Source organism: Camarhynchus parvulus, chromosome 9, assembly GCF_901933205.1.
Source record: "Camarhynchus parvulus chromosome 9, STF_HiC, whole genome shotgun sequence".
Classification (NCBI taxonomy): domain Eukaryota; kingdom Metazoa; phylum Chordata; class Aves; order Passeriformes; family Thraupidae; genus Camarhynchus; species Camarhynchus parvulus.
The window spans coordinates 9,206,089-9,225,961 of NC_044579.1; the positions used below are offsets into that span (position 1 = coordinate 9,206,089).

The 19,873-nt window shown below is 55.2% G+C and overlaps 1 protein-coding gene across 1 annotated transcript; it reads left to right on the top strand.

The window, feature by feature from the left end:
• Positions 1-1,283: 1,283 nt before the first annotated feature.
• NMUR1 (neuromedin U receptor 1) lies at positions 1,284-4,360 on the top strand. The gene is made up of 3 exons (XM_030954060.1): positions 1,284-1,422; positions 1,874-2,770; positions 3,975-4,360. The coding sequence occupies exons 2-3, from the start codon at positions 1,876-1,878 to the stop codon at positions 4,358-4,360; spliced, it is 1,281 nt and encodes a 426-aa protein (XP_030809920.1). The 5' UTR covers positions 1,284-1,422; positions 1,874-1,875.
• The last annotated feature ends 15,513 nt before the right edge of the window (positions 4,361-19,873 follow it).

Below are 19,873 nucleotides of genomic sequence, written 5' to 3' on the forward strand. Positions count from 1 at the left end.
GCCGGCTGTGCTGGGCTCAGCCCGTGTGGGGCTGGCAGCAGGGCTCTCCTGGCAGGTCTCTCCAGGTTCCTTCTCCAGATCCCTGGGGGAGAGCCCTGCTGGGGCTCTTTCAGCTCAGCCTCTGTGCAGGTGGGATGTGCAGGGACAGGCAGAAGGAGGTGAATCCCGAGATGCCCCCCTGTGGGGCACCGGGTCCACCTGCGCCCTGCCACCCTCGGAGGGGTTGAAGGGGCCGGCTCGTGTCCCTGTGCCCAGGGGCGCCTCCCGGTCCCGCGGGGTGGCAGTGCCACCAGCGGAGCGATGCGCTGCCGACCCCGCATCCCCTCCCCAGCTGCGGGGCTGGGGCTGCAGAGCCGGAGCCGCGGAGCCCCCACCCCGCAGGCGGAGCGGGAGCCCGGGGGCTTCTCCGGCTCGGGCGGGTCTCGGACCGGGCCAGCGCGTCCAGCACGTCCCGAGGAGGAGAGGAGCCGCGGGCGGAGCCGGGACACGCAGCCTTGACACGCGTCCGTGGGGCTCAGGAACCGTGAGTGGGTCCATGTGTGTGCGGCGTGTCCATGTGTGTGCGACATGTGGGTCTGGAGCTCCCCGGCACGGGGGTGGCCGCACAGAGGGCAGGAGGGACCGGACAGACACCGGGCACGGGGAGGGCAGGCGGGAGCGGACAGACACCGGGACGGACAGACACCGGACACGGGGAGGGCGCTGAGCGGAGCACGGGGCGATGCTGCGAGCGCAGTAACTTTCTCGCACCCAAGTGTGACGGGAGCCGGCTGGAGGCACCTGCTCCACGGGGGAGTGATTCGGGTGACCCAGGGATGGCACATCTGGAAGTGAGAGACCTCGGGAAGCCGCTGGGTCCATCCGCATGTCCCCGAGGTGAGCCCGGACAAGCGGGCGCTGCGCAGGCTCCCGTGCCGGACGGTGCCGGGGCTGATCGATGCTTTACTCACCACCGAGGCCACGCCGATGACAAACGCCGGCGTTGTGACGGCTGCCGGAGGGGCAGGAGACGTCTGTGCCGCCCTCCCCTGGGACTCTCAGAGTCGATGGAGTTTATTACCTTAACGTTATTTCCTCTCTCTGAAGGGCAGCTTTTTGGCAGTGCTGCTTTGCAGATAAGGACCCAGCCCCTGGCAGGGGCAGGGTCTCGGCACCGCGATTTGTTTGGCCAGCGGTGGGAAGGGAAGCCACCGGCACAGCCCCCAGGCTCTCAGCTGACAGCGGACAAGAGGGAGAAGGTGGATAAGGGCAGACGGCTTCTCCGAGCTGAGCTCCGAGGGGAAAGCAGCGGCAGGATTTCATTTGCCTGCCTCTTAAGGCAGTGAAGTCTCCATCCCCTCCCACGTTCCCTCCCCAGCCCTGACCCTGTCCGGCGCAGGGGTGGTGGGACCTCAGCGTTCATCTGGAGTTCCCCAACGAGCCGTAAGTCCTTATCATGTTGGAAAATCAATTTTCCCTCTGGCTGTTTTATTGGTGGCCCTGCCAGCCCTTCTACATATCCGGCAGAATTGCTGCCAGGAGGGATTTTTGGGGCTATATCCCGCTCTGCTTACAGAGCAGGAAAAGAGGACAACCCTGCTGATATTCCCCTGATGGGGCAAAGGGGCTGAGGTGGACTGGGGAGCTGCCAGGGCTGGTTTTGGATGGGATATGGGGCAGGAAGCACTTGGGAAGCCTGAGGGAGTTTAGGTGGAAGTTTTGTGTGATTTTGCAGAGGAAAGGCGGTGTCTGGGGCAGGATGGGTGCAGGAGTGCAGAGCCCTGGTGATCAACAGAATCCCAGCACCCTGACACCAGTGGGGAGAGGGACAGTGGGAGCATGGGGAGCAGAGAAGTTGGGAAAGCATCCCGCAAACCTCTCCATCTCTCCACAGCCATGAATCCCTGTGTCAACTGCTCCAGTTCCGAGTTCCCCCTGCCCCAGCAAGACTTCCCTGTGGAGCTCATCAGCCCTGATCTCAGCAACAGGACTCACCCCGAGACCTTTTTGGACCCTAAGGATGCCAACCTGACAGAGGAGCAGCTGCGGGATAAGTACCTGGGACCTCGACGGTCCAACTTCTTTGTCCCAGTCTGTGTCATTTACCTGCTGATCTTCTTGGTGGGGGCTGTGGGCAACACACTCACCTGCATCGTCATCCTCCGGCACCGGTTCATGAGGACGCCCACCAACTATTACCTGTTCAGCCTGGCTGTGTCTGACCTGCTGGTGCTGCTGCTGGGGATGCCTCTGGAGCTCTACGACATGTGGAGCAACTACCCCTTCCTGCTGGGGGCCAGTGGCTGCTATTTCAAGACGCTGCTCTTCGAGGCCGTCTGCTTCACCTCCATCCTCAACGTCACGGCCCTGAGCGTGGAGCGCTACATCGCTGTGGTGCACCCACTCAAAGCCAAGTACGTGGTGACCAGGAACCATGCCAGGAGGGTCATTGTCACCATCTGGGTCTTGTCAGTCATCTGCTCCATCCCCAACACCAGCCTCCATGGGTTGCAGCCTCTCTACGTGCCAGGACGGGGGCGGGTGCCTGATTCAGAGATCTGCACCCTGGTGAAACCACGCTTGACTTACAATCTCATCATCCAGGTCACCACCATCCTCTTCTTCTTCCTGCCCATGGGGACCATCAGTGTCCTCTACCTTCTTATTGGGCTGCAGCTCAAGAAAGAAAAGATGCTGGAAGCCTTGGGAGCCAAGACCAGCAGCAGCTGCAACTGCCACAGCCGCCAGGGGCAGAAGAAAGTCAAGAGGAGGCAGGTCACAAAGATGCTATGTGAGTCGATGCTGGCCAGGGCAGAGACAGGGACTATCTCCCAAGGCTGTCCTGGGAGGGTGCTGGGGGGAAACTGAGTCATGGACAGTCCAGAGCACCGTGGCTGGGTCATCCCGGAGGAAGGCTGTGGGTCTGGCTTGCGGGGTGTTGGGGCAAAGGCAGATCTGGTGATTCTAGTCCAGCAGTAGGATTGCTTGGGCCAGCTCCCTCTAAGCCATACTGTATCCTCTCCTCGAGGGAAGTGCAGGGTGAGAAAGGAGGTGAGTTGGGATGGGGGAGCTCACTCCCCATCCCTCCACCCAGACCTCAGATGCTGGTGGCAGTGGTGGGGTTTCCCAGAAGGGCAGAACTTCTGCCCAGCCCTACAGCCTCTGTGACTCTAATGGGGCAATGACCCAAGGCTGGATTGAAGCATCCTCTTTCCTACTGCTTTTCACTCTTGCTCCCCTCTCCAGCACGGTTCCCAGAGCATCTGGCCCCTTCCCAGGAGTGGGAGCTGCCTGCCCTTGGGTAGCTCCTCCACATGCTCCCAGTCCCATGATGGCACAGCCATGGCAGATTGCCCAGCCCAGTCCAACAGCATGGCCAGGCTGCTTCTCTGCCACCTCCCAGACAAGTGGTAACTCTGCTTTCCAATGCACCTGGGCTGGGCTGGGGACAAAGGCGGACCTGCCCTGCATACCCCAGAGATGCACTGTGGCATGGGTATGGGAGAGGATCCCAGGACTACCTGTACAAACACGTACCTACAGCTTTTCCTTTCCATCAGCAGAGCTGGGTTTTAAAACAAAAATAAAACAAAATCAACAGCAGAGCACAAGGAAAGGTCTCAAATAGCTCGTGCTCCTTGGACTTTGCTGGTGAAGGTGGCAGGTTTCTGGAGGCTGGATGCTAACTGGGGAGTGAGTTCCCCAGCTGTGCTGCATGGCTGTGACAGGGCCAGCTGCCTGCCAGTGGGGAGTGGAGAAGTGCAGCACAGAAGTAGCACTGGCGGGAGATGGAGGGAGGAGATCCTGTCCAGACCTCCAGGCCTTCCATGACAAGTCCAGAAGGCACTGAGGGGACATTTCCCCTCTCCTCTCTCTCTCTCTCTTTTGCTATGGCCAAAGCTGAAATGGGGCAGTGCTTGGCCAGGGACTGGAGATCTCAGTGAGGTTGGCAATCCCCATGCCCCCAGTAACACCAGCTCCTTGTCTCCCCACAGTCGTGCTGGTGGTGGTGTTTGGCATCTGCTGGGCTCCCTTCCACACCGACCGCCTCGTCTGGAGTTTTGTATCCACCTGGACCAGCAACATGCACCACATGTTCCAGTACGTCCACATCATCTCGGGCATCTTCTTCTACCTGAGCTTGGCCGCCAACCCCATCCTGTACAACCTGATGTCCAGCCATTTCCGGGAGATGTTCAGGGAGGCCCTGTGCCGGCCCGCGCGCCGCCCGCCCTGGGGACACTCGCCCATCGTCACCCGCACCGCCAGCCGCAGCACCGAGTGCGAGCCCGCGCCGCTGCCCCTCGCCCACGCCGAGGAGTATGAGCTGCAGGACATGGGGAGGGGCCAGGCCACCAGCCACACACTGTCCCTCTGCTGAAGAGTGGGAGCACAGGGACTCTGGGACCGGCTTTCCTCACTGCCGGCATCCATCTGACCGTGGCGCTCGTGCTGTGGTGGGGAGCGCGGCAGGAGCGAGGGAGGGTCCCTGCCTCTCTGTGCTGTCCCACCGGCATGGAAAGGCTGCTTGTGCCAGCAGCACTGCTCCAAGGACATGCTGGCAGTGACCTTTCTGTGCCCTGGATGCACAGCAGTGCATCCTGAGCACCAGGCCTGGCCAAGGCCAGGGCATCCCTTGTGGTGTGGGACAGCTGATTTCCATGTCAGGGGTATGTCAGCAATCCCTAAAAATATTCCCTCCCTCCTGGCCCAGTGGGGTGAACCCGCAGGTACTGGAGATGGGGGCTTAGGCATCCCAGGCTGTTTTGGGACACAGGGATGGATGGGGGCCCCCAGAGGTGCTTGCTCTTGGGCTGATATCCAGGGCTGTGTGAGAAGTTTGCATGGGTTTGTGGAAAAACCCCATTCATGGGGGAAAAAATGGTCTGTGGGTGCCTTCTCCCTTGAGACCTCTTCAGGGCTGTCTGGCACCAGTGTAACCCTGATTTTCTGGCACATCTCTTCAGTGATGCCAGCTGGTGCCTGGATGCAGGGTGCTGGTACAGCTCCTTGCTCCCAGCCTTTCTCATGCCCTGCATTCCCACCCTTTGAGGGCAAAGGAAGGAGCATGGCTGCTCCCTCCAGAGCTGGAGTCTGGGGGGGGGAAATATGGGACAAAGGGATCTCCAGGTTGTCTGTAGTGCCAAGGCAGAGCTCCATAGCTGTATGTGTCACATGAATATGCTGCCCTCTGACCAGCATGTGCTGGGTGCCAATCTGTTCTTCCTCTGTCCACCGTGGTCACCTGAACTTGTGGGGAATGTGGGGAGCCCTCCTCCATCCCTGCCCTGCATGGGCTGAGCCTCACTGAGAATTAAAAAAGCCACTGGCCTGATTTGTGCCCTGGTTGTGTCCCCAAGCACCCAGCTCTGCTCCCAGCATGGGACTGAACCCAGGCCATGCTCCTGGGCAGGGCGGTGGATGAGCCATGTGCAGGGTGATGGACACCAGGGTTGCTTCACCAGATCTGCCTGGGGGCTCTGCAGCTGTGCTGGGTCTGCAGATCCAGGGACACTGAGGGCATGGCAGGGAGGGCACAAGTGGGATCCCTGCACTCTTCCTGGCCTCTTAGGCTGAGCTGGGGCTGGGGCCTGTGCAGAGGGACAGCTGCCTCTGGAGCTGTGGCCATCAGTCTTTCCCCAGACACACGGCTTGGAAAATGTCATGAAAATGCCAGGGAGCATGGGCTGGCTGGTCATGCTCTCCAGGCTGGAAGGACCCATCGATTTCCTGCCTGAGATCAATGCTGCTGCCTTCCCTGTGCACACCAGCTCCTGCAGGATGAAATATTGAAGATATGAAATGGGAGGTGAGGGACCACCCGAGCAGTTTGAGCTCTTGTTTTCCACTACTTACTCAACCCCAACTCCCTCACAGCCAGCTCTGGACGCTCCCCTGGCTCAGCATCACATGGCCATGCCTCTGGTCAGCATGCGCTAGCCTGGGGCTCGCTTGAGCAGAAATACTGGATGAGCAAGCCCCAGGCAGAGCACTGGCAGATGCTGCTCTGCTTCCAGCCCCTCCTAAGTACATTGCATGGGACCATAGCCGAGCAGAGGCAGGGTTTGGGGCTTGCACACACCCTCCTGCCCCCAGCTACCCAGTCCCTAGTTCAGAGGCAGTGCAGCTGGCTTCCCCTGCTCCCCATCCCATGGCCAGGACTGCCATGGGCAAAGCCCTTCCTTGGCCTTTGAGAGGTCCTGGTGGGTGCTGCAGATGAGGGTGGGTGTTGGGCTGCAGTAACTTTGTGTTTCAGGGTCGTGCTGGCTGCTTGCAGCCTCTGTCTGGAGGATGTCAGTGTGACCGAGGGCACTGAGATCTGTCTGTTTCATCCTCTGCCTCTCCTGTGGGTGATGGTCCTGGCAGGGCACAGCACCCTGGCAGCCATGTGGGGCCCCTTGTGGCTGCTGCGTGGGTGGATGTGACTGATGCCTCCTTGATGGCCATTATTGCCCTGTCTCACTTCACCCAGCTGCTTCCTCAGCCACAAATCTCCAGGGAATGGCTTTTTAATAGGCAGTCAATAGTATTTTATAATGCAGTGACAGACGCCTGTGTGGAGTTTTGGGTCCCTCGTGCTGCACGAGGGCAAACGTGTCCTGCTGTCCCTGAGCAGCCAGACTGTGCAGGGATACAGCTCCTGGGCCTTGGCCAGTGTCACCGTGTGTCAGAGCGTGTGTTCCCAGGGCTTTTCTACAGGATCTTTGGTTGCAGCACAGCTGGGATGGAGTCCAGAGCAGCCAGAAAGGTGAGGCACTGCCTTTGCCTTTACCCAGCCTTGTGTTCCCAGCTGCCCAGAACCTGGGACTCCCCATCCTCCTTGGTGACCCCAAATTCAGACATCTCCTGACCTGGGACTCCCCATCTTCCTTGGTGACCCGAAATTCTCCTCTCTGAGACACACAAGGGGATTATGCAGCCCAAGCCCTGATATATTGGGTGGTGGTGCCCTCCCACCCACTCCACATGCACAGCTGGGCCAGGATCACCCTGCAAAGCATCCCAAGCCTTGTCAGAGATGTAGCTGCAGCATGGCTGGGGGCATTTCCGGGGTGGAGATGTATTTGCTCCCCTGGCTGGGTTTTGATGACTTCCTGGGTACCAGTGCCAGGCGGGCTCCCAAGAGATGCTGGACTCAAAGGCTGCTGGGCAAGTCCTTTAATCCTGTAATTAATGAATGCATGAAACCTAATAAAGAAGGAACTGATCTCCTCAGGGAGAGTGGTTTCATGAAGAGCATTTTACACCTCTCCACCACTGGGAAGGCAGTGCTTGAGGACTCCTTCCTGCCTCAGGCTCATTGCAGCCCCCAGGAAGGGAATTACCGAGCTGTTTGCTCCAAGAACAATGCTCCCCACTGCCCCGAGCCCTCAGGGCCAGCCTGGCCCCTGCCACCTTCCCAGTATAAATTAGAGGGATTATCCCTCCCAGGGAGGTGATTTAGAAGCAAAGGGCCCTGTGGGATGGGGAAGGCAAGGATGGACAAGCTGTTCCCTCTGCTCCCACCCCTGTAACTGGCCAGGGGGAGTGACTGGTGCTTCAGGATGGGTGGGCAGAAGGAGCACTCCAAAACACTGCCTGGGAGTCAAATAAATATTTCAGAGCCCAAGGGACCCCAGAGGGGTCAGAGTAGAGGTAAACTGAGGGGCCAGGAGATGCAGGGAGTGTGTGGATGCCATTGCTCCGTGTCTTTGCTCAGAGCAGGGAGAAGCATCTCTCTGTCCCTGCAATATGGAGCACGTGGTCAGGTTGGGCTCCATGCCACCTCTCCTCTCCAAACACTTTGTTTCTGAAGAGCTGTTCCCCAAAACTTGTCCATCTGTCCTCCCAGACTTACAGCAGCTTCTGTCCAACTGCCAGCTCCTGCCCCATCACCTGCTCCTGGCTGCAGGAGCCCTCCTGCCCCCCATGCCAGCTCAGCTCCTGGAGCTGTTCCCCCCACGCTGCGGCATGCCCTGAGTGACACAGTGTCTCCAGAGCTCCCAGTGAAAAGATTTATCACCATAGCTTTGGGGATTAAAAAGCAATTCATCTATGAGGCTGCCCCAGCCTTGTAAGGCTTTTTTTTGTGCTGTGATTATTTGCAACAAGCATGGGGTGGGTTTCTTTTTTTTTTCCTTTGCAGAGCCAAACTCAAGTTTTACAGCAATTGCCTTGCATATTTGTAGCCATGATAAATGGCTCCAGAGTGTGCCAGCGGATTTTTTGCTGCCCCTTTTCAAGGGAAAATGGTTTCAAGGGAAGAGTTGTTTTTCCTTTCCTTCACACAGCCATGGGATGGGGAAAACACGTACAGTGTGAATTTGGCAAAGCCCTTGTGAGCCTGGGAATGAGCAGTCCCTGTCTAGGGCTGGGCAGGGGGGCAGGTTTGGGCTGCCCAGCCATGGATGCAGCACAGCAGCCTTTCCCAGCAATATCCCAGCCTTTGTTAGGGGAGGAGGGAAGCAGGAAAATGTAGATGTCAGGAAACTGTGCTGGGTTTGGGCTTAGGCTGCTTTTCAAACCATATTTCATTTGTTCCCCTTATTCCAGGCTAGTGGTGGTGGTGGTGAAAAGCCAACACACAGTGCCTGCAGATGGTGATGGGCAGCACAAGATGGGCACGGAGACAGACAGCAAGAAATCACAGAATCATGGAATAGTCCAGGTTGGAAGGGACCTTTGAATGTTTTCTAGTTCAGCCCCTAGTGTGTATATGTAGAATTTGATTCTGCTCCTCAGGGACTCGCCTGGGCTCAGTTTTTAGGCCCAGATCAGAGGCAGCCCCTCTTCCTGCCTGGCTCCTCATTGGCTTCCCCAAGAGCCAGGATTCTCACAGGAATAAATCAGCTTCCAGGCAGGCACTGCAGGGAGGCAGGGAAGGGCAGGGTGGGGAGCAGAGCCCAGCCAAGGGCCTGGTGGAGGAGCTCAGGTGCAGCTCTGGGTGCTCAGGCTGACTCAGCAGTGCTGCCCTGGGACTGTCACTAGGGACAGTGTCCTCCATGTCACAGCAACCCCAACAGCCCTGCAGGGATGAGGCCACGTGCAGGGAAGTGATGGGGCCCTTGCACCCCACCTCTCCTGACCTTGGGGCACACAGAGGGGGAAAACACCAGAGCCAGAGGGACAAAGGGCGTCTCTAAGAAGTGAAGGACTGTGTGTGCTCCTGTGTATGAAATCCCACTGTCCTGCTGGCAGGGTGAGGGGAAGGACAGAGGTGCCATGCACAGTGCCCTTCCCCACAGCCTAGCAGGGACAATTAAAGCCACTTCAGAGGCATCAGCTGGGGCAGGGTTAAAACCCCACCACAGTGGGTTAGAGGGGTTAGCCCACATCTTCTCCTGTAGCAACTATGGTTGCTAAAGATGGCAGAATTTATGTCAGAGAAGCCTCTGTGATGCTTAATTTTGTTCATGGGGACACTTTGGTTAAAAAACGAAAGTGAGGAAAGATAATTAGCACGGCAGTAAGTGGATTAAATTCGGCTGGATGGCTGAGCTCTGAGGCAAGGGGGACTGCTAACAGCTGGCTGTGATTGCTGGCAGGACTGGGGGACTGGGCTCAGGGCCCTGAGACTGACCCTGAGGACAACAGTCTGCAAGGGGCTTTCCTACAGCCCCACAGGCTGTGCTCAGGGCCCCCAGCACACATCCCAGGGGCTGCCCTGGCTGGGATGTGGTGGATGAGAGGGCATCAGCCCTCCAGGTCTCATTGGGGTGGAGTAAATTCCAGCACGAAGAGGAAGGCTGGGAAGCCCAGACTGGAAAAAGCTGACTTTTATCTGGTGTTCTATATATTTAGGACCAGTGAAAGTGGTCCCTGACCAGTCCCTGTTGTTTCTGCCCAGGCTTCTAAGGGCAAGGGTGTAGTACCTTGAGGGCAAACGCCTCCTTATGAACCTTGTGCTTTTCTGTAAGGTCAGCTCCTCTTTAAATATGGTTCTGAGTGTGTTTACTTCTGCTAAGGACTTCTCTGTGTTCCAGCCAGGAAGGGAACAAGAGCCACCCCTTGCTCCTGCACTGCACCATGCCCAGATGGCATTTCCCTCCCTCCTGGCACTTGGCAGTGCTTGGGCTGAGTCTCTCCAAAGTAAGTTTGAATGAAAACAAGTAAAACCCAAGTTATGGACCCAGACTCAGGGCTAGGCTCCAGCTGTCTCTGCTGCAATGTTATTGCAGTGGCAGACTTTAATTATGTGGGTTTATCACTCTTTGTGCTTATCAGGGCAGCCAGGGCGAGTTTGTCTTCTCAGTTCAGGACTATTTAATGTGGCACATTGCAGAAAGCTGTCTGAGAGGACTGGGAGGCCAAACTCGTCTTTCTTGTTATCTTTCCTGGGTGGGTGGAGGGACTGTGTCACATTAATGACCGTGTCACATTGAGGATGCTGAGACTGAGCATGAGACATCCCTTCCTGCCCACCCCAGAGCCTGCATCAGGCACAGGATGGCTCCAGCTGGCCCTGGGGCTACCAGCCAGGTCAAAAGCTGTATTTCACACAGCAATCAGCCTGGGGCTGCCAGGATAGGAGGACACAGGTTCCCAGCAGGTATTTGGCAGAGACTGATGGACTGGTTCTCCAAGAGTGTCTCCATGCCCTGGCAGTGCCTCAGGGGCAAGAGCTGCCAACAGGTGGCAGAAAATGGAGACACAGACATAGATGTGTTTTTCCTCAGTTCCTGTGCCTGACCTCTTCCAGGACAGCGGATAAAAACTCCTTGCTGCCTGAGACTTGCTTGTACCGGCTTGCAAAGAAGCTCAGCAGCACTGTCCTCCTTCATCCCCAGGCAGGGAATGTTCCTTGGAGGGGGAATCCCTGAGGGGCTCCCATGTGTCCTCTTGCATGGCAGGAACCTCAGCACACACAGGGCTGTTCCCTCCCTGGACAGACCTGACTGTGGCAGGCACCTGCTTTTCAGTGTCCTGCTTACAGGGAGAAGCATGAGCCCTGAGCCCATTTCTCCCTTCCTGGCATTTCCTACCACCCCCCATGACTGCATCCCATCCCATCCCATCCCATCCCATCCCATCCCATCCCATCCCATCCCATCCCATCCCATCCCCCCTCCTTGTCCATCTCTGGCCCCAAGCACCCCCTCCCCTGCACACCAACCCCTCCAGCACTTGGCTTGTTTAATTCCTTTTAATTTCTCATCCCTTGCTCAGAGCAGCTGGGGCCAATTTGCTGCTGCTGTCACCAGAAAGAAATCAAGTTAATGACAAGAAAGACATGATAATTTAGGAGACCCATCAAGCCTCAGTGCTGTATTAATAAGGAGCAGGAGGATATTGCTGCTGCCTGCTCTGCTCTTATCTCCCACACCTCCTGCCCCAAGCCATCCTGGGAGCCAGCCAGCAGTGCCAGGCTCAGGCTGACTTTTTTGCCCCTCTGGTGTTTTCCAGTGATTTCTGCTCTGGCTAAAGGAAGATCCACATCTCTCTTCACTTCTCCAAACTTATCCTGGCATCAGCTCCAAACCTCTCTGTATTTCAACAACCGCCTGCACAGATGGAAAAGCAAATGGTCAGAGCTGGGTTTCGTTCCTATTTTTCCGTGGCAATCCCGACCGACAGGCGGCGAGTCCATCTGGCAGGACCCTGAAACATAGCAGCAAGTGCTGTGCTCAAGCATCATCTGCAAGATGAGGGCTGGGTGAGGATCCCTTCAGGCCCTTCCCATGGAGGAAGGGAGATATCTAAGATGCATTTCTAGTGATTCAGTCAAGGATGGTTGAATTAGATGTACAGCAGCAAAAAGCTAAAAGAAAGAAAGCACAGTAAGTGGTAATAATTGGGTTGAAAAGCACCCATTTGCACCCAGTGGGGTGGGGTGAGTGTGACAGTAGCATTTAAAGGTTTTTCTTCCTAGTAAGATTTTTGTCTCTGTGCTGATTGTCTCTGGGCAGACATAGCTGGCAGATACAACAGTTTAACCCTATTCCAAAAGCCAGTGGTTGCAGTAGGAAACCACCTGCCTTTGGAGCTGAGATTGGTCTGAAGGGTGAGCATCTCCTGTCTTATCTGTCTGCATCTGTGAGCATCTCCTCAGTTGCTGGGAGGAATTCTCTGTCTCTTCTTGCTGCTCCTCCCAGCTCCTGGCCTGCTTCCTTGCCCCAGAAGTTCAACATCTCCCCAGCCCAGCAGCTACAGAGCTGAACAGGTCCTTTGCTAACACTGGTACAATTTTATTCTGCAGGTGTGTGGTGGGAGAGGCTGGGGTCAGCAGTGAGGCATCCTCTGCATCATCCTCCATGGTTTCCTCTCCAAACCTACTAGAAACAGGTTTGGGGATCTTCAGCCCAGTTCAGGATGTCCCAACACTCAGCTTTTCTGCCACTGTGATGATTTTGGTCACTGTGCTCAAGCCAGGAGTTGGGATAACAATTTTAAACAACAGGAGAGACCAGGCCAAGCAATCTGGTATCCTCTTGCTTTAATACCCAGAGGGAGCCAGAGCATCTCCAAGCACAGACATGGTCCCACTGCAGTCCTGCTCTGCTCCAGCTGTGTCCCCTCCTTGCTGCTGAGGGCAGGTCCCCTCCTGTGCTGCAGCTCCAGAGGGTGTGAGCTCACGTCACCCCACAGCAACTGCTTTTGGTAGCTGGGACACTCATAAGTGTGCTGTGGCCAGAGAGCACTTGTTGGCATCTTCAGCACCTTCTTCTCTAATTTTCCCTCCTCCAAGAGGCTGCTCTGTGCCCTACAAAACCAGGCTTATCCCACAAGAGAAGGATTTAACTTTTTTTTTTCCCCAGAAAACAACCAGGCATTTTGCTGTGACCCCCAGGTTGCTGCTGTACCTCTGACCCTCCCCCCATTCACTGCCTGCACCCCAGACCCAGTGGTGGCAGGAGCAGAATCTCCTTTCTGCAGGTGAGAGCAAGGGCAGCAGAGGTCAAAAATGGGTCCTGATTTTGTGCCCCTTTGGTCTGAGGCACTGGGCAAAAGAGAGGTAATGAGTAAGCAAAGTGTGACTATTCCTGCTTGGTGCATTTCTGCACCCTCCAGTCATTTCTGTGCTAAATGCACCTTTCAGCACCAAGAGGGTGAAGCTCAGGCTGCACAAACCCTGCAGTCATGACACAGTGTGGTGGGGCCAAAGAGAACCCATTAAAACAGAGAAATCTGGCACCATTGTGGCTGGAAATGTTTGGACTTTCCCTTAATTTCCAATTTTTCTTTTGGACCTTTCTCCCAGTGAGATCTCCTTTTGCCAACAGGTTTGCTCCCTCCCAGGCTGTGGCTCATCCACTGGGGATCTTTTACCACCTTCAAGGTCTGGAGGATGCTGGCCCTGCAGCAGGAAGCACTTTGTGTGGAGCAGCTCAGTTTCCCTGGGAGTGATACCCAGAGCAGGGTGAGGATCAGGCTCAGGACGAGCCCCAGCAGGTGGCAGGACCAGTTTGGGCACTGCCCAGCCCAGAGGCACAGGGTGATGCCACCTGCACCAATGTCAGCAGGTTTAGGCACGAGGCTCTGAGGCTCCAGTCCGGAGGGTGCAGGGTTTGGCACCCATAGTGGGGATGATTCATTCTGCTCCTGAAAAAGGGAGCAGAGCAAGAACTGCTCCTCAGCACAGCCCCCAAGCTCTGCCCATCACTGCACAGGCACATCCCAAAGCCTCAGAGCAAAGGAGTGTGGAGGCAGCAATGTGTTCCCTTGCCCTCACAGCATCCTCAGGAAATGCTTCTTTCCTAATAACCCAACAACAATCCCTTGCTGAGGCTGCTGTACACACATATGTACCAACATGGGTGTGTATTCTCGGTCTCAGAGAGGCTTTTTTAGAGGAAATGCAGCAGCTCACCCAGCCAGGGCTGCCTTACCTGGGGAGGTGGGACACTGGGAGCACCAGTGCTCCTTCTCCCCAGGCTCAGTGTTCCCCTTCAGATACATCCAAAGCACCAGAGGCACCTTCCTCCTCATCCCTGAGGCTGTCAGAAAGCACCTTCCCTTCTTTCTTTCCAGACTTATTTTTTTTTTAAGACTCGGTAAAGAAATATACTCAGAGAGGTTCAATTTCCAACCATGAATCAAATGTTTGGGAGAATTGCAACCTCACGAAGATAAATCAAGCTACAAACAGCGCTCAGAGGTTATTTACCCCACTGAGAATGACTATAAAATCCACGTTTTCCAGTCGGCAGTGTACCCAGGGAGCCCGCCCTCCCAGACAAGGCAGGAGGTGCCAACTACTTGTAAATCATATTCCTGGACCTTTTATTGGGCAGATGCTGCATTATTGGACTATGGCACAGGGCAGAGAAAGTAATGAAGGCAAACAGAGCAGAGCTACCAGAAAAACAAATCAAATAAGGATTTGACAGCATGATCTGTACTTGGATTTGCTCAGAGAAAATTGCAAGTGCTTTGGGTTTTCGCGCTGGAGGTCAGGAAGGGCTGTGTGGGCTCCCCTTATCCTTGGGCAGGGGGTTGTTGACATGACTTTGAGAGCTTAGGTGGAACTTTTGCCTCTGGTGGCTTTTTAGGCCATGTCTGCTGTGTCCCTGAGGTGGCTGCAGGGGGGGTAACCCAGCGTGCCATGGCTGGAGGGACAACAGGTGGGGTAACCCAGCGTGCCATCATGGGAGGGACAGCACCTCGATCCTGGGGAAGTGGAGAAGAACTCAGCAGAGGACGGTCTTGAGAAGGGTTGTTCTCCCCGTGATGCTGCAGGTCCTTCCTTCCTCCATCTTCTATAAATGGCTCTTAAGCATCCCCCCTGTCCACGGGACATGGGATTCCTGGCCTGTGCTGGGCTCTGAGGTCCCTGCAGGTGGGAGGCAGTGCAGCCTCCATCCTTCACTGGTGAGACCTCCCCCGGGAAGGGCGCTGTAGGCACCGGCACAGCACGTTCTGAGGGCTGACTCTGCTTCTCCCAGCAAGCAAATCAGCCTCTCCAGCTTGGAGCAGAGCTCGCTCAGCTCACTTTCATGTGCTTAATGCCAGGCAATGTGTAGGCTCTGCCCTGTGCTCCACATCATGTGCATAATAAACAGGCTAAAGCAGACGGCTAATTACTGGGAATGGAGAGCCCGGCAGGAGGTGGGCAGACGTTCTCTGCCTTTGCCATGGCTTGTTATAAAAGGGTTGCACTGCTCAGATTCATATTCCTGATCCCATGTCTGACAACATCCCAGAGCTGTGCTGGGGGCAGCGCTGATGCTCAGAGCCCAGACTCCCCTCCCACTGCCATGGCCAGGGGGATTTCCCTGGGGTAGGGGCTGCCCTCTCCTCCATGGTCCTTCTGGCCCTTCTCTGTGGCCCTGCTCCCTGGGATAAGCTCTCACTCCTGAGGCTGTCATGGCACTAATTCAGTCCCTGAGGTTTTTCACTGTTGCCCCCATCCCATGTAACTCTGGTGCTCCTCGGGAGCAGCTCGTGCCCTTTCCTAGCCATGATATAAGTGATTATTAATGCATTAGTGTTGGGCTGCTGAACCATAATGTCTTTATAGTCAATAGCATTAAGCATTTAATTACCCAGCGGGATGAATCGATGGGCTGCTTTCTTTGCTCTACAATTAAAACTGAGCAGGAGAGATGCAGTGCAATTCTCAGTGTAATTTTCAGTCTGCTTTAAGCTTCCTCTGCCTTTTCGTACACAGGGAGATGAGCTGATGGCTTGCACAGGATGGGAAGGAGAGGACTTTTCCCCAAGAAACCATGTTCTTGCTTCCCTCCCAGGATGCAGACATCATGATCACAGCTTGCCCGGCTAAATGAGACACCACTGGGTCGTTCAGGACTAGGTTTTTCAGGTCTGAGGCACCAACAGTGGGGAAATTATTGCTCTGAGTCTTATTTTTAACTATGGTCGTAGGAAGTTTCAAAGCAGTGGTTTCATCTCACATCCTGCAAGTGGGAATTTCTGTGGTGAGAGCTGGTAAGTGAAACAGCCCAGTGTGCTGCTGGGATGAGGCACAAACAGTCTGAGAGCGGTCTGGGCTGGAAAAGCACTTTCAGCTCTTACTTTTGACCTCCTTTTGATGGAGCTTGCTGCAGGGGAGCAGATGGAGGGTGAAGTCTGGATGGGCTCAGTCTCCCTGACTCCCAAGCTCTGACCTCCCCCAGGCTCACAGGTGGTCTGTACACCTTGACACCTGCCCAGGTCCTTCAGCTCTGCAGGCACAGTGAAGTGCAAAGTAACCCTTTCCAAAAAGCTCAGCCCATGGCTGGACCATGCATCCATGAGAGCCCTTGGGGTGGCTGTTCCCTCTCAGCAGCAAGCTGGGACAGGGCCTTTGCAAATTCCATGGATGGGGCTCAGTGGGCAACTTTAGCTGGGAGAGCACAGGACAGAAGCTCTCAGGGGGAATGATAGAACATTTTCCACTGAGCTTAAGAAGCCAGCCAGCATTTCCCACTGGCACTGATGCCTGTTTCCTAGAGCGGTTTTGGCTCTTGCTCCCTGGCAGAGGCTGGGACATGCTATACTGGGGGCACGTGTGTGTTTGTGTGTGTGGCTCTGCTCTCCCTGATGTTATTTGGCTCTGTTCTGGTGCTAGAGGTGGGCACATGGGGCAGCCCCAGGCTCACCATGCCATGCTGCCCACTGCCTTTGCTGAGGATGGCTCCCAAGCAGGGATGAGCTCATCCCCTCACTCAGATACAAACACAAAAATAAACTGATATCACAGAATCTTCTGACTTGGAAAGGACCCACAAGAATCATTGAGTTCAATTGTTAAATTAATGGTCTATATGGGGATCAAACGGGTGACATTAAAAGGGGAGTGAGGAGACACTCCTGCTTTTCCAGTTTGAACTCAACAAAGATTCAATTTTTTTCTCTTTTTTGATTGAGAAGGGAAAAAAAGGAAAAAAAATCCCTGGTTTGAGTTTGTTCCAGGCAGAGCGTCTGCCTTCCACTGGCCTTGTGCCCAGGAGCTGCCGTGAAATGGAAATAGCCCAACACAGGCCTGGGAGCAGAGGGAGCTTCCAGCAGGTAAAATGGGAACAGAGACAAAGCCCCAGGTCACTGCTCCATGGGGCTGTACCAAGGGGCAGATGTGCTGAGCCACAAGAGTGTGCAGATGTTTTACCTGAATGCCTTGACAGCCATCCCTGGAGACCCAGTGCTTGTCTGGATTCTATTCCCTATTCTATTCCCAGCTCTGGGAGATGAATAGGATGCACAGAAATGCCCATGCAAAGAGGAGCTTCCTCCTCTGGGCTGTCTCCACAAAGGTGCTGGAAAGCCTTCCCAAATGCTGCAGGGCAATGCAGGAAGATGTGCAGTTGCATGGAACTGCGACATGCTCTGGCTGCTGGCCTGGCATTGCTGAACTGGGATCACCTGTAGCTTTGCTCCAGATTGACCTCCCCTGGCTTATAAAGGATTTGCATGCATTGCTTCAACATGCCTGCCTATTCCCATCTCACTAACTTTCTCCATTTGGAGTTTCTCTACTCCAATAGAGAGAGAAGGGTGCTCCCAAGGTCTCCTCTCACCACCCAAATGGCTCCACATTTCCCAGTCCTGGTTTGTCCTCTTTATCTCACACCTACTGCAATCCTCTTCCGGTCCCACTTTTCTCTCACACATCCTGTTTTCCAGGGCTGCACTTGTTCTCCTGCTGAGCAGATCCAGAGGGGAGCCCACCTGGCTGGGAGGCTCTGGGTGGCTCTGTGGGCTTGCTGGGGCTCACAGGCAGACCACAAGATCCTGCTGCCAGCTCCAGGCAAGGGATGTTGGGGAGAGGAACTGGCCTGCCAAAAGGGACATCTTAGGGGAATTGGCTCCTCCTGGAAATAAAACCCCCCTTCTTTTCTGCAGTGTACCAGAAATTATCACTACAAGGAATACTTGGAGGTCATGTGGAGACTAAATCTGCATGTACAAAACTCCCTGTTGGAGTCACCTGTAGGCTTCCTTGTCCATGAACCCCTGGAAATGGCACAGGGAGGTGCTGGGTTATCACCCAGCATCTGCCAGAGTGACAGTGGGCATGCCTGGCTCCAGGGGCCCATGCCAATTCCTGCAGCATCCCACCTCAAGAAAGGATACTTCCCAGAGAAGAAACCCCATACTCTGCCAGGCACTGCTGACTTTCATCCCTGCAGGCCAGCGTGTCCCAAGCTGCCCATTTCAAGGCAGAGGACATGCACTTGTCTGTGACTACTTGAATTAAGTGCCATTTGTCACAGCAAGCCCTGCACCCACTTCATACTCATCATTCTTGAGGACTCTCCTCTTGGCACAGACGGGGATAATGAAGAAAATACTTAATTAGATGGCCACACAGCCCCATCTCATTTTCTGTCCTGCATTAATCAGGGCCTGGGGACCTGTGCAGTCGGGAAGAGAGAGGCCAAGCCCTGAGTGCCTGGTGCTGCTGTGTCACCATCCATCAGCTGTGGTACCTGCTGGCATAGGAGCACCATGGTGGGGTGAGGTGGGCACCAAGAGGAGAAAAGGATTTGCCAGTGGAACATGGGGTTGTTCAAGAGGTTTTGAGTAGCACCTAGACCTGGGATTTGTAAATTTGCTTTTATAGGGTTTTTGGTAGTGGTTGTTTGGTTGGTTGGTTGGTTGGTTGGTTGGTTGGTTGGTTGGTTGGTTTTCTGTCACCTTTGCCATGCCACTGCTCAGACCACACAGCAGGTGATGTCAGGTTGGAGTGCTCAGGGACACGTTTCATTGCTTTTCAAGCTGTTTCGCCTTCTCTGAGCATTCACTGGGTGGTTGTTGGAGATCCCTGACAACTTTTGGCAGCAGACGCCTGCACCAGCCACAGGTAAGACTTTTCCCCTCCTGACTGCACTTGGCTGGCGCTCATACCAAATGCACCCCGGGATGTCCCGGGAGGGACGGAGGAGGCAGGGCGGGATGTCCCGCTCCGCTGCGCCCGGGGAGGCGCTGGGGGAGCCGGGTGTCCCCGGGTTCTCACCCGGGACACGCAGCCTTTTGTCACCATCTAGTGGAAACACGCAGCCACGACCGGCCACAGGCTGAACAGGGCGTTTGGAACACTCACTCACCTCCTCGGTGATTCCTGCGGGGCTCCCCCTCGGGCTGGCCACCCAACTCTCCTGGCTTTTGGGGCCGCGTTTGCCTCGCAGCCCGGTTCCCCCCAGCCCTGGGCAGCAGCAGCCGGGTAAGGTGTTCCCAGCGCTGCACAGGGGTGAGCATCTGCCATGCCAGAAACTGAGAATCCATGGCAAATCCCTCCTGGGGTCTCCACTGAACCAGCTAAACTCTCTCTAACTTTTATCAACACTCCAAGCCACAGACATGCAACAAGAGACAGCCATAAGAGGACCAGAAGTATATTTACTGCACAAATAGAGCTGTCAAACCTGCTCTGTTGGCCAAATTACCCTTCTCACTGATGCTTCTCTGTGAGATTTCCCTCAGCCTTGAAATTCCTGGAGCTGCCTGCAGAGGAGCTGGGCTGTGCAGTGCCACAGCAGGGACAGCCCTACAATGTGGTGTGTCCCAGATAAAGGGCTGGCCTTGCTCCACTCTGGCATCACCCTGCCCAGGGCTAGGGCTGAAAAATCCTGGCCACACATGGGATACAGGGAACAGCCCAGCCTAAACACTGGCATCTGCAAAGTCCTGGCTACTTTCCTCCCTGCAGTATCCTGGGCCCTTTTTGGCCATAACAGCAGCTGGCAGGGTTGGGTCATATCCAGACCTGCTCAATGGTGTGTGGATAACAGTGCATGGATTGACATGGAGAATGGATTGATGCAGAGTATGGATTGACACAGTGCATGGATTGATGCAGAGTGCATTGATTAATACAGTGCATGGATTGATACAGTGCATTGATTGACATGGAGAATGGATTAATACAGTGCATGAATTGATCCAGAGCATGGATTAACATGAAGCATGGATTGACATGGAGCATGGATTGACACAGAACATGGATTAACACAGAGCATGGATTAATGCAGAGCATGGA